Here is a 14,613-nt window from a genome sequence, read left to right as displayed (position 1 = left end):
GGTCATCTGAGTCAGTTGTTCTCTGTGTTTGGTCTCTAGAAAAGCATCAGCATCACTGGGAACTTGTTAGATATTCACATTCCAGAGCCCACCTCAGATCAGAAAACCGTGCTCAGAAACCTGGGAGTGGGCCCAGCAATCTGCATTGAACAAGCTCCACAGGTGATGCTAATGCACGTGGAAGTTTGAGAACAGCTGTTCTTAGTAGGGAAAAAAAAAAATCACGTGACCTTCTTAAATCTTAGCCTTGGAATTCTCCAGAGGGGCTTGGAACCATTGCTTGGAGTTTGGCTGTGGTACATGAGTGAGGAGAACTGTTGATGGGCAGTCATGCATAGTTGGGTGAGCTTCAGGTGGAGTGAATTAAACTTCTTCTGTTACAGCCGTAAATGAAGACCAAGTGCTCATCATTGGGTCTGATATTAGTACATTCCTGAGCTGTTCATCAAGTTCCAAGAAAAGGTAATGTTAGATTTCCTGTTGAACTATCAATAACTGATGTTTCCCAAATGCTCTGCTGTTCTTCACCTGTGTAAGCTCATGGGACTGTTATCATTTGTCTTTTGGATGAGTGGGCCCTCTGTGGCCATTCTGGACAGGAGAGATGGAGACTCAGAGGGGAAAGCTGGGAACAGTGTCCCTGGGCCCCATGCGGTTCTGACATTCTCACCAATCATTCAGCCTCCTCTAGTTCACCAAGTGCACACAACTAACAGAGCTAATGTTTGAACCCCTGCCTTCCAGTTAAGATCTTGTTGGAGGCATTGTTAGATGATGAAGAGCAGGCTGTGTTCATGATAGACCTGCCCATCCCTGAAGTTATGTGGTCTGAGTAAAGTGAGTTCTCTGCACCATTTTCTCTCGTGAAATGTGAAGCATATTACCTGCAAGGAGACAGCATAGATGGGAAAGTCAGCCATGCACCAGGTAGAAGCCTAATTCAGTGGTTTCTCAGGGCAAATTTTTTAATTATTGTGGGATTGCAAATAATTTCTTAGCACATGAGTAAAGTACAAAATTTGTAAGACACATACTAAAAGAAAAAAAAAGAGCAGATCTGCAATTATTTCCATAATCATGTCAGTCTCTTGCACTTACCTGGAGAAGGGCAAGGCAACACATTCCAGTCTTCTTGTCTGGAGAATCCCATGGACAGAGGAGCCTGGTGGGTTACAGTCCATGGGGTTGCAAAGAGTTGGACGTGACTGAAGGGACAGCACCCACGCATGCATGCACTTACCTTCCAATGCATTTCTCGAGTGAGAAAAGCTTGGTGTGGAAGCCAGTGCAGGGCGTTTCCCAGAACCCTCAGCACTCCACAGGAGTATGTTGCAGAATGGAATGTCTCGTACCCTGTGTCAAGGAAGGACTAGGGGCAACCATTAGCTTCCCAGACCTTCAGCTAAAGCTCGCTGCGGACAGTTCTAGCATAGCTCTGTCCAAGATCATAAGCTTCAGTGCATTATCTCTTTGTACCTTTTTTTCTCCCAGCAGTTGGCTGTCCTCAGCCATGTCTCCCTCTACTGTTCAATCCTCTCAACTCACTTCACATCAGCAGTTCACATCACCAGACCTGAAGCAGCTACACGCCAGGCTTTGTGCTGAGAGTATGAGAAGTATATTGTGGGTATACTGCATGAGCAAGCAGGTCAAACCTGCTCTCTGTTTGTACTTGGAATCAGCCGAGGAGTGCTGGGCTGTGTTTTTTGGAAAATAAAACTGAAGAGGTCATAAGAAAGGGGGCAGTCTGAGGAAGCAGTGATTATAAAACCCCAAGATGACATGAGACATCAGTTCCAGGGTTCTCTTTCTAACGGCTTGATCTCTTGCTAATTCTCCTGAAGGGAAGGTCCAATGTTGGCTAACAAACTGAGAGTGGGTGAATGTTGATGGATAATCTGCAGGTGCTGGGGCAGGTGGAAGGGGGTTCTGGGAGGACAGACATCATTTTCTCATTGGAATGTTTTAGACTCAGAAATGAGACAGAGAGGCCCACCAGTGACTCTGGCAGAGAGAGTGGCAGGAGATACAGCACTGCTCCCCAGAGGAGAGGATGAGAGCGTAACCTGGGGTGCTCTGAGGGGTTAGAGTAGGGAGTGAGGGGCACCTGGAAGGCTGGGCATACGGACTGCTTGAGCTAAATCTCTACCCAAGTGAGGCAAACCCAGGCTCCAAGGCCTGTATGGCAAGTTCTGTTTTATCCAGGGGGAGTTTATTTCTTGAAAACCTCTTTTCACCCAAGCCAGAAGGACGGTCATGATCAGAAGGGTTGGGTCAGAACAGCGGAGTGGGCACTCCTCTGGGTCCCTGGTGCGTTCCAGACTCATGCGTCTGTTTTGGATAATCTACAGCTACAGGCCATCATTTCCCGTCAGCACCTTTCTACAAAAGGCAGATGAGTTGATGCTTCATAAAACAGAAGGAGCTGAAGTTTGAACCCTAGAGAAGGGCATGGCCACCCTCTCCAATATTCTTGCCTGGAGAACCCCATGGACAGAGGGGCCTGCGGGCTACAGTCCACAGGGTCGCAGAGTCGGACATGACTGAAGGGATTTAACACACACAAATCTGTAAGGCCCAGGCCCCACTCCATGGGAGAGAGGTCTTTCTGCAGGGTCCCTGTACCAGTTCTGCGCTCTGGGCCAACCTTGTAAAATGTCAGCCCCTCTCCACTGGAGAGCCCTAGGACAGGGAGTTGCTCTCGCCTCTCCCCACGTGTGTTCTCTTCTCCAGGCTAAACACACGCCCCTCTACCAACACTTCCTCAAGGCTGCCCTCTGCTGGTGAAACTGCCGCATGTTCTCAGACACTGCTCTCCAGCCCACACGCAGGACTCAGGGAGGGAGGGAGGGAGAGAGGAAGGAGAGAGAAGGAAAACAGACTAGAATTAAATAGAATATATCAGACTTGGTTGTCTATGAAAATAGCTTTTTAAAAATAATTTTATTTATTTTTGACTCAGCTGGGTTTTCATTGCTGCACGGGTTCTTCTCTAGTTGAAGAGAGCAGGAGTGATGCAACTTCTCATTGCAGTGTGCAGGCTTCTCATCGCAGTGGCTTTTCTTATTGCAGAACATGGGCTCAAGGCCGCTCTGGCTTCAGTAGTTGCCGCACAAGTGCTCAATAGTTGCAGCTCCCCGGCTCTAGAGTACAGACTCAGAAGCTGTGGTGCACAGGCCTCGTTGCTCTGAGGCATGTGGGATCTCCCTGAACCAGGGATCGGACTCATGTCTTCTGCATTAGCAGGTGGATTCTTTACCACTGAGCCACCAGGGAAGCCCTCAAACTAGCATTTCTATGTTATGTTTTATTTCGTTATGTTTATTTCAGATATATTTATTTCTGAATAAATATTTATGTTCATAAAACATAACATATATGCATATAATGTCCACATATCTACACATATACATAGTGATATGTGGTTAAAAGCACAGACTCTGAGCTCTATCATTTGCAAGCTGTATAATCAAGGAGTTCTCATTTTAAAAAAAGATTAAAGTTTATTGACATAAATGAAGCCCAGAGATGGACAGTCTAGAGTGGGTAAAATCATCAGGAACCCAGGCTCCTCTCTCATTGCTTTGTCACCCTTAACAAAACTTCTGCCTCATGGTGCTGGATGGATGCTTGAGCTCCTGCCATTATGACCATAACCCAGGCAACATGAAGAAGAAAGGAAGTTGTAGCTGGGGTTGATATTTAAGTGGTATACATCAGTAGAGCTGTACTGGTAGTTCAATTACTGAAATATTTCTGTACCAGCTGGTAAATAGCTGCTGGCCCCTGATGCCCAGAAATTACTCACTTCTTTAAGTCTCAGTTTCCTTCTCTGTAGGAAGAAGATAAATAATGTACTGCCTATCTCATACACTTATTTTGAAATTTAAATGAGGTAATTAATGTACATACATTTTTATCACAGTGGCCAATATAGAATCAAAAGACTCAACAATTGAAGTCATTATCTTTAGCTGTGTTTTATAAATATACATTATAAGAAGAAAAATTTCATCAGAACTGAAGACAATATTGAAGGGTGGTCTAATACAGAGAATAGTAGCATTAGCACAGTATTTTCAGTCATGCAGGAGCAGTGATAACTTGCCTAAGTTCAGTTCAGTTCAGTTGATCAGTTGTGTCCAACTCTTTGTGACCCCATGGACTGCAGCACATCAGGCCTCCCTGTCCATCACCAACTCCTGGAGTTTACTCAAACTCATGCCCATTGAGTTGGTGATGCCATCCAACCATCTCATCCTAACTTGCCTAAGAAGGGGTAATAATAATTTCCCATCTCCCAGTCACTTCCTGCCCATCACTTAGAGTCAGTGTTATTGGAATCTTTACTGACTAAACACATTGTCACCATTCATCAGTCTCAGGTCACCTATAAATTAGAGTTATTACTTATTATGTCCCTTTATATCACTTCACTCCCTCAGCTGGTCTTGTTCTCTGAGTGACAGCCTGACCCTCCAGACTGCCCTGCAGCTGGGCCCGGACACAGCAGTAGACGCCTGGCCGCCCCGCTCAGCCTATCAGAGAGTCTGGGAAGTGTTTTCCAACCAGTCCACGGCAGAAAGGGATGCTTTCCTGCAGGATGTTTTTCCTGAAGGCTTTCTCTGGGGTGTCTCCACGGGAGCTTTTAAAGTGGAAGGAGCCTGGGCTGAGGATGGAAGAGGGCCGAGCATCTGGGACAGAGTCGGGCCCCAGAACACCGCCAAGGGCCAGGCAACGCCAGAGGTGGCCAGCGACAGTTACCACAAGGTAGACACTGACGTCGCCCTGCTCCGTGGCCTCCAGGCCCAGGTCTACAAGTTCTCCATCTCCTGGTCCCGCATCTTCCCCACTGGGCAGGGGCATAACCCCAACCCCCGGGGCGTTGCCTACTACAACAAGCTGATTGACAGCCTGCTGGACTCGCACATCGAGCCCATGGCCACACTCTTCCACTGGGACCTGCCTCAGGCGCTGCAGGATCGCGGCGGGTGGCAGAATGAGGACGTGGTGGATGCCTTCCTGGACTACGCGGCCTTCTGTTTCTCCACGTTTGGGGACCGTGTGAAGCTGTGGGTGACCTTCCACGAGCCATGGGTGATGAGCTACGCGGGCTACGGCACTGGCCAACACGCACCGGGCATCTCTGACCCAGGGGTGGCCTCTTTTAAGGTACTTCCCATCCTTGCCGTGCCTACTTGTTGGAAGGGCATTTGGTTGGAAAAACACTCTTTTACCTTCCCATCAGCAAGTCTTTTCTTTTTCTTCTTTAGAAGAAATTGGAGGGAGGGAAGGAACTGTTAAAATTGTTAAAAGCGCCAAACGCTGTTCTGGCACTTTAAAAATTGTTACTGCATCCTCAGAACGGCTCTGATGGATGAGGGAATTGGGGTTCAGGAGGAGAAGCAATTTGGTTGTGATGACATTGATAGTGGGTTAGCAGTGTGAAGCCAACATTTTGAGCCCAAATCTACTTGACTCCAAAGCAAGTTTTCCATGTCAGCCAGGACTTAACTGCAAGTGACAGAAAACCCAACCTAAACTGACTTGAAAGCAAGGAGGGAATTTCTGAGTTCAGGAAACTGGAAAGTCCTAGTTTTAGCTGATCAGAGTAGAGTTGTTTGGACCAGCGTTGGTGTTACCAGGACTCAGTTTTTCCTTTTCTCTTGTTCCCCTCATTGGCTTTATTCTTGGGCTTCCGAGTAGCCAGATGGCTGCAATCCTTCTCCCATATTTCAGCATCAGTAGAAGACAGGAAAGATGGCTTATCACTGTTCTGGCAAAGGTCTCCTGTGCTCATGATCTCTGTGTGGGTCGCATGCTCATCCCTGACCCAGTCACTGGGTCTAGGCTAGGAGTCTGTGAAGTTCAGTGCAGATCCCAGCTCTACCCCTCAATACTGGCTGAGAGATGGGGAGGTGGGGACGGAGGAAGGTGCAGGGGGCAATCAGAGTATCACTTCAATAAGAAGGGGATGTATAACCTGAAAACAAAGTATTTTTTCTTTTTTTGGCCACATGTGGCATATGGGATCTTAGTTTCCCAATCAGGGATTGAACTGATGCCCCCTGCAGTAGAGGTGCAGAGTCTTAACCAGGGAAGTCCCTGGAGACAAAATTTTAAATATCTTCATATGGGTCCCAAGCATCATCTTCCTTTTTCTTTAAAATCTCCCAGAAAAGCTACCAGCTTCACTGGCAACATTCTTCAGGATAAGCACGTTAGTCTGGCTTTCCTCTGCCACACTTTGGGTTCTGTTCTGAAATGGGCTTCCCTGGTGGCTCAGATGGTAAAGAATCTGCCTGCAATAAGGGAGACCCGAGTTCAATCCCTGGGTCAGGAAGATCCCCGGGAGAAGGGAATGGCAACCCACTCCAGTATTCTTGCCTGGAGAATTCCATGGACAGAGGAGCCTGGCGGGCTACAGCCCGTGGGATCACAAAGAGTAGGACACGACTGAGTAACTAACACACACAAACTGTTTTAAGACAGGAGTATTCACTGTGCCCCATGCTAGATAAGTCATCAAGACATTAAAACCTTTGGGGGGGGGGGAAATGATACTAACACATATTAGAAAATTAGAGAGCAATTCAAACTATGCACAGAGTGAGCTCTGTAAGTGACTCAATATAATGCCAGAACATAGCACTTAAGTCGAGGCTTCCATTCTGCTCTTGTTCAGCACACTTGCTTGTTCTCATTCAGCACACTTGTTCACCACACCCACGGAGAAAGAGAACACTCCTGAAAGGGGAAGGTTTGGACCTTTCTGTGTTTTTATTGTGAAGCTCATCCCATCCTTTTCTCCTTAGGCTTCTTATCCCTACAGCTATGTCTCCTGAGATTTTCCTATAGAGACTGTGATGAGAAAGTCCACCTCACTTTTCTCTCTCAATTCTTCCTTTTATTTATAAAACATTATGATACCAGTAAGGAAAAATTTCAAAGAAAAGATCTCTCTCATAACCTTACCAGTATTTCATTCCAGTCACAGTTTCCTTGCATTCACAGTGTAGTCACAGTGTACCCTCGGCTTAGTACCTTTGATTTTTATTGTTGTTGTTTTTATTGAAGTATAGTTAATTTACAGTGTTGTGCCAATCTCTGCTGTATATCAAAGCAGCTCAGTTATATACATATATACCTCTGTAAATATTCTTTTTCATTATGATTTATCCCAGGAGATTGGATATAATTCCCTATACTATACAGTAGTATAGTATATATTATATATACTATTATATATGGGTGTTTATCTATCCCATATATAATAGTTTGCATCTACCAACCCCAAACTCCACCCCTCTCCCTCCCCGTTTCCCCCGTGGCAACCACAAGTCTATTCTCTATATCTGTGAGTCTTTTTCTGTTTTGTAGATAGGTTCATTTGTGCTGTATTTAGATTCCACATATAATATCATATGGTATTTGTCTTTCTCTTTCTGACATATTTCACTTGGTGTGATAATTTTTGGTTGCATCCATGTTGCTGCAGATGGCATGATTTCATCCTTTTTTCTGGCTGAGTAGTATTTCAGTGTATAGATGTACCGCATCTTGTTTATTCATCCCTCTGTCAGTGGACATTTAGGTTGCTTCCATGTTTTGCCCTGACACCAGCAGGCTAAGAAGGGAAGCATTCCTGCTTTTAAGAAAGGTGCACAGTTTGCTGCTGGAGGTCAGGGCCCAGTTAAGAACTAATATTTGGTACACCAGAAGCAGTCAGGAGCCCCTCTTCATGGAGCAATGTTCTGGTACAACATTCCTCAAACACAGGCGTCAGCCTCTTCACATGATGAACAGGAAAAGGAGCTCAGTGGTAACAAACCCCTTCCCGCACCCCAGTCTCTGCTCTCTGCCTTGCCCACACAGCCGCACTGAGCCCTTCTGGGAGGATCCAGAATGACCCACTTCCTGCAGACGAAGCTGAAGCCGAGAGAGAAGATGGTTTGAGTTTACTGAGCATGTGACAGAGTCGATTTAAATCTCGACTTGTTATGCTCCACACACCCCACCTTTGCCCAGTGTCTCACGGTGCTCCGCCAAGGAACCATGCTGACTTTTGTAAGACCATGAGTTGAGTCTACACACAGATCTTGGTGGTGGTTTCTCTTCCTAGATTTTATTAAGTAGAAAGGAGATCAGGCAGGCTAGAAGGAATTTTCCCCTCCTTTGTATTAATTAAAATGATCCCCCCTTCCAATTAGTTGTTGGCTAGTTAGTCAATAAGCCCTTACTGAGCACAGAGGCCATGTAGCACTATGAGGGACAGTAGAAGCCTGGGGTTGGACGGCCTGCATTTACCCCTTCTCTGGATCTGTGTTCCGCACCTGTATTGTAGAAATAGTATTTGTACTTGTCAACTAACTGAGGATCACACGAGAGAAGCCATTAACCCTTATTGTTGATGTGGTTGTGGTGCTATTGCTAATGATCTGATGGTGGTGTTGACTGGTTGTCAACACTTGTGGACATAGTTGCTGTTAACTTGGGAAGCTATTGTCCATGTGGCTGATGTTGCTGGCACTGGTGGTGTTGTCAACATTGTCCATGTTCTAGCCTCCTTTACATTGTTAGCATCAGTCTTAACTTCTCTTTGGTGCTGTTGACTTGATATTTTGTTGATTTGTTGCCAATGTGACGTAGGTGTTAACTTGTTGATGACTTGATGACACTGTTGACATCAGTGTTGATATATTGATGTTGACGTCATCAGCCTTACTGCTTTTATTAACTTGCTGCCATCATTCACCTTGGTGTTAACTTGCTGACATCGTTGTCGTTGACTTGTTACTGACTTGTCACTAAGTCCTGAATTTCCTTCTTTCTTCCTCACAAGGTGGCTCACACGGTCCTCAAGGCGCACGCCAGGGCTTGGCACCACTACGACAGCCACCACCGCCCACAGCAGCAGGGCCGTGTGGGCATCGTGCTGAACGCGGACTGGGCAGAGCCCCTGTCCCCAGAGAGGCCCGAGGACCTGAGAGCCGCCGAACGCTTCCTGCACTTCATGCTGGGCTGGTTTGCACACCCCGTCTTCGTGGATGGAGACTACCCGGCTGCCCTGAGGGCCCAGATCCAACCGCTGAACGAGCTGTGCCCCAGTCCTGTGGTCCAGCTCCCTGAGTTCACCCAGGCAGAGAAACAGCTCTTGAAAGGCTCTGCTGATTTTCTGGGTCTGTCCCATTACACTTCCCGCCTCATCAGCAAGGCCCAAGGACATACCTGCATCCCCAGCTATGATACCATCGGCGGCTTCTCCCAGCATGTGGACCCCGCGTGGCCCCAGACCGCATCCTCTTGGATTCGCGTCGTGCCCTGGGGCATAAGGAGGCTGTTGAATTTTGTATCCTTGGAATACACAAAAGGCAAAGTTCCAATCTACCTAGCCGGGAACGGCATGCCCATAGCGGAGAATGAAGACCTCATCGATGATTCCCTGAGAGTTGACTACTTCAACCAGTATATCAATGAGGTGCTCAAGGGTAAGGACATGGATATGCTAGTGATCAAGCATGGGTGGTACTTCATCAAGTCTTCAGACTTTTGTTTTATGGGACAAAAACAATCTCCCATGGAAATGAAGCCAGAAAATAGTGTTTGTAGTAATAGTCAGTCCTTCATATCAGCCTTCTAACTCTCTCTCTAAAGGTCTTAAGTGTTTGCTTTTATATTCCTAGTCCCTACAATGCTCCTTCTACGCTCTGCCCATCTGAGTCCTAACCATTCATCAAGCCTCATCATCTTTTTGTTGTTGTTGTTCACAGCATGTGGCTAGCAGGATCTTAGATCTCTGACCAGGGATTGAACTCATGCCCCTTGCATTGGGAGCATGGAGTCTTAACCACTGGACCACCAGGGAAGTCCCCTCCAATCCTAATTCTAGATAAACAATTTATGTAACCTTACAGGCTTTGCCTTTACAAGCCTCCCCTATTTTATAGCAGAACACAATTCAAGTGCTGCTTAAATCTGTGCCTTCTGGGCTGCAGTGCTCAGTTCAATTCAGTTGCTCAGTTGTGTCTGACTCTTTGTGACCGACCCCATGGACTGCAGCACACCAGGCTTCCCTGTCCATCACCAACTCCTGGAGCTTGCTCAAACTCATGTCCATCGAGCTGGTGATGCCATCCAACTATCTCATCCTGTCATCTCCTTCTCCTCCTGCCTTCAATCTTTCCCAGCATCAGGGTTTTTTCCAATAAGTCAGTTCTTCGCATCAGGTCACCAAAGCATTGGAGTTTCAGCTTTAGCATCAGTCCTTCCAATGAATATTCAGGACTGATTTCCTTTAGGATTAATTGGTTTGATCTCCTTGCAGTCCAAGGGACTCTCAAGAGTTTTCTCCAACACCACAGTTCAAAAGCATCAATTCTTCGGTGCTCGACTTTTTTTATATTCCAACTCTCACATTCATATATGACTACTGGAAAAACCATGGCTTTTGACTTGTTAGCAAAGTAATGTCTCTGCTTTTTAATATTCTATCTAGTTTGGTCATAGCTTTTCTTCCAAGGAGCATGGCTGAAATGCTAAGAAACCCCAAATAAGCACCTCTATTTAAAAAATAACAGCAGAGACTTTAGAACAACCAGTAACAGAGACTTTAAAGCAGTTTCCAATTTTGTTTTTCTCCACAGCTGTCAAAGAAGACTCTGTGGTTGTTCAGTCTTACATCGCTCGCTCCTTCATTGATGGCTTTGAAGGCCCTTCTGGGTATAGCCAGAGGTTTGGACTGTACCACGTCAACTTCAATGACAGCAGCAGGCCAAGGACTGCCAGGAAATCTGCCTACTTTTTCACCAGCGTGATAGAAAAAAATGGTTTCCTCAACAAGGTAGTAAAAAGACTGTCACCACCCAGTATAGCAAATGTCCCCCGGAAAATCAGAGCCTTCACTTTTCCATCTGAGGTGCCCTCTAAGGCAAAAGTGGTCTGGGAGAAGTTCTCCAACCAACCCAAGTTTGAGAGAGATCTGTTCTACCATGGCACATTCCGGGATGACTTTCTGTGGGGTGTGTCCTCGTCAGCCTATCAGATTGAAGGAGCTTGGGATGCTGACGGCAAAGGCCCCAGCGTCTGGGACAACTTTACCCACACACCAGGGAGCAACGTGAAAGACAACGCTACTGGAGACGTGGCCTGTGACAGCTATAACCACCTGGATGCTGACCTGAACATGCTCCAAACTTTGAAGGTGAAGGCTTATCGCTTCTCCATCTCCTGGTCTCGGATTTTCCCAACTGGGAGAAACACTTCTGTCAACACACATGGTGTTGATTATTACAACAGGCTGATCAATGGCTTGGTGGAAAACAACATCTCTCCCATGGTAACCCTGTTCCACTGGGACCTGCCCCAGGCCCTGCAGGATATTGGAGGCTGGGAGAATCCTTCCCTGATTGACTTGTTCAACAGCTATGCAGACTTCTGCTTCCAGACCTTTGGTGACAGAGTCAAGTTCTGGATGACTTTTAATGAGCCCACATACCAGGCCTGGTTGGGGTATGGCTCAGGGGAATTTCCCCCAAATGTGAATGACCCAGGCTGGGGACCTTATAGGATTGGCCATGCAATCATCAAAGCTCATGCCAGAGTCTATCACACGTATGATGAGAAGTACAGGCAAGAGCAGAAGGGGGTCATCTCCTTGAGCCTCAGTTCCCACTGGGCAGAGCCCCAGTCGCTGGTCCCCAGGGACGTGGAGGCAGCTGACCGAATGCTGCAATTCTCCTTGGGTTGGTTTGCCCACCCCATCTTCCGAAACGGAGACTACCCAGATGCCATGAAGTGGAAGGTGGGGAACAGGAGTGAACTGCAACACCTGGCCACCTCCCGCCTGCCCAGCTTCACGGAGGAAGAGAAGCAATACATCGCAGCTACCGCCGATGTGTTCTGCCTCAACACTTACTCCTCCAGGATCGTGCAACACACGACACCCAGGTTAAACCCACCCTCCTACACGAGTGACCAGGAGCTGCTGGAGAGGGAGGACACTTCCTGGCCTGCCACAGCCATGAACAGGGCTGCCGCCTGGGGGATGCGGAGACTGCTCAACTGGGTCAAGGAAGAGTATGGGGACATCCCCATTTATATCACTGAGAACGGAGTGGGGCTGACGGACTCCAAACTGGAAGATACCGACAGGATATTTTACCACAAAACCTATATCAACGAAGCTCTGAAAGGTACGTGAGGGTTCAAGTTCCCCTTACAAAGTCTCCCAACATCCGTATGTCAGGAGCCTTGGCAGAATGGAGTACAAACCATTAATGGGTCTCTTGTTTATACCCTGATCCTATAACTCTCTCCCTGTCTGAGGTTACATATCCCTCTGGAATCTGAAAAAAAGCAGTGATCTTCTCCCCACATGTGACACAGAGTCCCACAGGCGTGTTTTCATTACTGACCAAATACTGTGTGACAAGTACTATTCTAAGTGCTGGGGACACAGCAGTGAACAGAACAAACACCTTTATGCTGACAAGGAGCTTACTATATTCTGGTAGATTCCATTTGTCAGGCTTCTCTGGTGGCTCAGATGGGAAGAATCTGCCTGCAATGCAGGAGCCCCAGGTTCTATCCCTGGGTCACGAAGATCCCCTGGAGAAGGGAATGGCAATCCAATCCAGTATTGCCTGGAGAATTCCATGGACAGAGGAGCCTGGTGGGCTACAGTTCATGGGGTCACCAAGAGTCAGACACGACTGAATGACTAGCACTGACTTTCAGGTTCCATGTACCCCAGAGAAATAACTTCTAAAGTGGGCTAAGACTCTTGAATTGCAGACATGTCCCTTTACTCCAACAAAAGAATTTGATTTTGCAAAGATCAGTCATTAATACTTGTTATGGGGTTATCAGTGTTAACAAAAGGGCGATCTATCATGGCACACGTTACTTGTGTGTACAAGTTGGTGGTTGAAGACCGCCTGCAGTGAGGAGCCAGTACGGGGCTGCGCTTCTTGGGCCCTCACCCTCCTGGTGTAAAGCTCTCCTCTGCCCTCTGTGCAATGTCCCCAGCCTACAGACTTGATGGCGTCAACCTTCGTGGATATGCTGCCTGGTCCCTGATGGACAACTTTGAGTGGCTGGAAGGCTACACGGTCAAGTTTGGACTGTACCGTGTTGATTTTGATGACGTGAACAGGTCTCGCACGGCAAGAGCCTCAGCCAGTTACTACACAGAGGTCATCACCAACAATGGCATGCCGCTGTCCAAGGATGATGAGTTCCTATACGGACAGTTCCCCAAGGACTTCATCTGGAGTGCAGCGACCGCCTCATATCAGGTGAGGAGCTAGCCGTCTACAGTAAACCTACTACATGCCAGGCTCTGTCGGGGCTGCAGAGGGCAGGCAGGAGCAGTGGGTTTTCACAGACCTGTGGGCGGGAGGGACAGGTACCACAGGGTGGGGATGGAGGGGCGTCTGGGAGACCCTCTTCCCAGACAGCCTGGCCTCTTCACATCTCCAAATTCAGGAGAACAAGCACAGTTAGAAGGGCCAGGCTGAGACAGGTGTTAGCGGGCCAGGTGGAGCCAGGCAGAAACCCTTAGGCAAAGATGTGCAAATATGAAGATTCTCAGCTGGATGCCTTTATTTCTTACCTCGTATCTTCCAAGCAGACAGTTTGATCAAAATGACTATCATGTGGACCTGGGCTTTTTCTGACATCCTAATAACATCATACCTTTACCTTATTCATGCTAAATGAAGCTCACTAATACAGAAAATACGAGGGTTCACTTTTCCTCAGAGAAAAGAAAGCTACAAAGTGAAGTGTGACTTGCCAAGGCAGTTAAGGGTGGGACCCTACTTTACATCTCCTGCCTCCTTTTATTTTCTTTGATCCAGGAGTGGGTGCTCTGTATTCTCAGTGTGGAACCTGGGTGGGGTCAGTGGTCTGAGCTGACCTGACTCTGGCTTGCTCAGCTCTTGAGTTTTTTATAGGTGACCATAGCTGCTGAAGCTGTTTCCAAGAAAGGTGAGGGGAGCCCCGCCAGATGACCTGACTACCATGATATAATGACATCTCAGACCAAATTCTGCAGTATCCAGATGTACATTAGCTAAGCACACAAACATAGAAACTGTTCATGTGTCTGTCCATGGCCTAGAAGAAACCACAGCTCTTGGTCCTTTTTTGGAGCTCTGGTACATTGAACATGAAAGGTTCATTGGAGGAAATGCCAAGATTTCAGAGACAGGATCCTGTTACTCTTACTTGAGGCAGACAGAATCCTCTGTAGAAGGGTTTCTCCAGCCAGGCCAACTGAAATTTGGGGCTGGAGAACTCTTTGCTGTGGGCTGTCCTATGCACTATGGCCCATCCTACACACCATGGGTCCATCCCGTGCACCGTGGTCTGTCCCGTGCACCGTGGTCCGTCCCGTGCCCTGTGGTCTGTCCCGTGCACTGTGGTCCACCCGTGCACCGTGGTCCGTCCCGTGCTCTGTGGTCCATCCTACACACCATGGGTCCATCCCGTGCACCGTGGTCCGTCCTGTGCACCATGGTCCGTCCCGTGCACCATGGTCCGTCCCGTGCTCCGTGGTCCGTCCCGTGCACTAAGGTCCGTCCCGTGCTCCGTGGTCCATCCCGCGCCCTG

The 14,613-nt window shown here is 47.6% G+C and overlaps 1 protein-coding gene across 1 annotated transcript in view; it reads left to right on the top strand.

Moving 5' to 3' along the window:
* LCT (lactase) overlaps positions 1–14,613 on the top strand; it is a 47,742-nt gene that overhangs the window by 17,497 nt on the left and 15,632 nt on the right. The window contains exons 5-9 of the mRNA XM_043487531.1: positions 384–462; positions 4,446–5,172; positions 8,843–9,488; positions 10,644–12,191; positions 13,027–13,295. Of these exons, the coding sequence (XP_043343466.1) occupies positions 384–462; positions 4,446–5,172; positions 8,843–9,488; positions 10,644–12,191; positions 13,027–13,295 (3,269 nt within the window). The remainder of the gene's footprint in view (positions 1–383; positions 463–4,445; positions 5,173–8,842; positions 9,489–10,643; positions 12,192–13,026; positions 13,296–14,613) is intronic.

The sequence above is a fragment of the Cervus canadensis genome, chromosome 15, assembly GCF_019320065.1.
Source record: "Cervus canadensis isolate Bull #8, Minnesota chromosome 15, ASM1932006v1, whole genome shotgun sequence".
Lineage (NCBI taxonomy): Eukaryota > Metazoa > Chordata > Mammalia > Artiodactyla > Cervidae > Cervus > Cervus canadensis.
The sequence above is the reverse complement of the archived record's forward strand: the minus strand, read 5'-3'. Positions and strand labels throughout refer to the sequence as shown.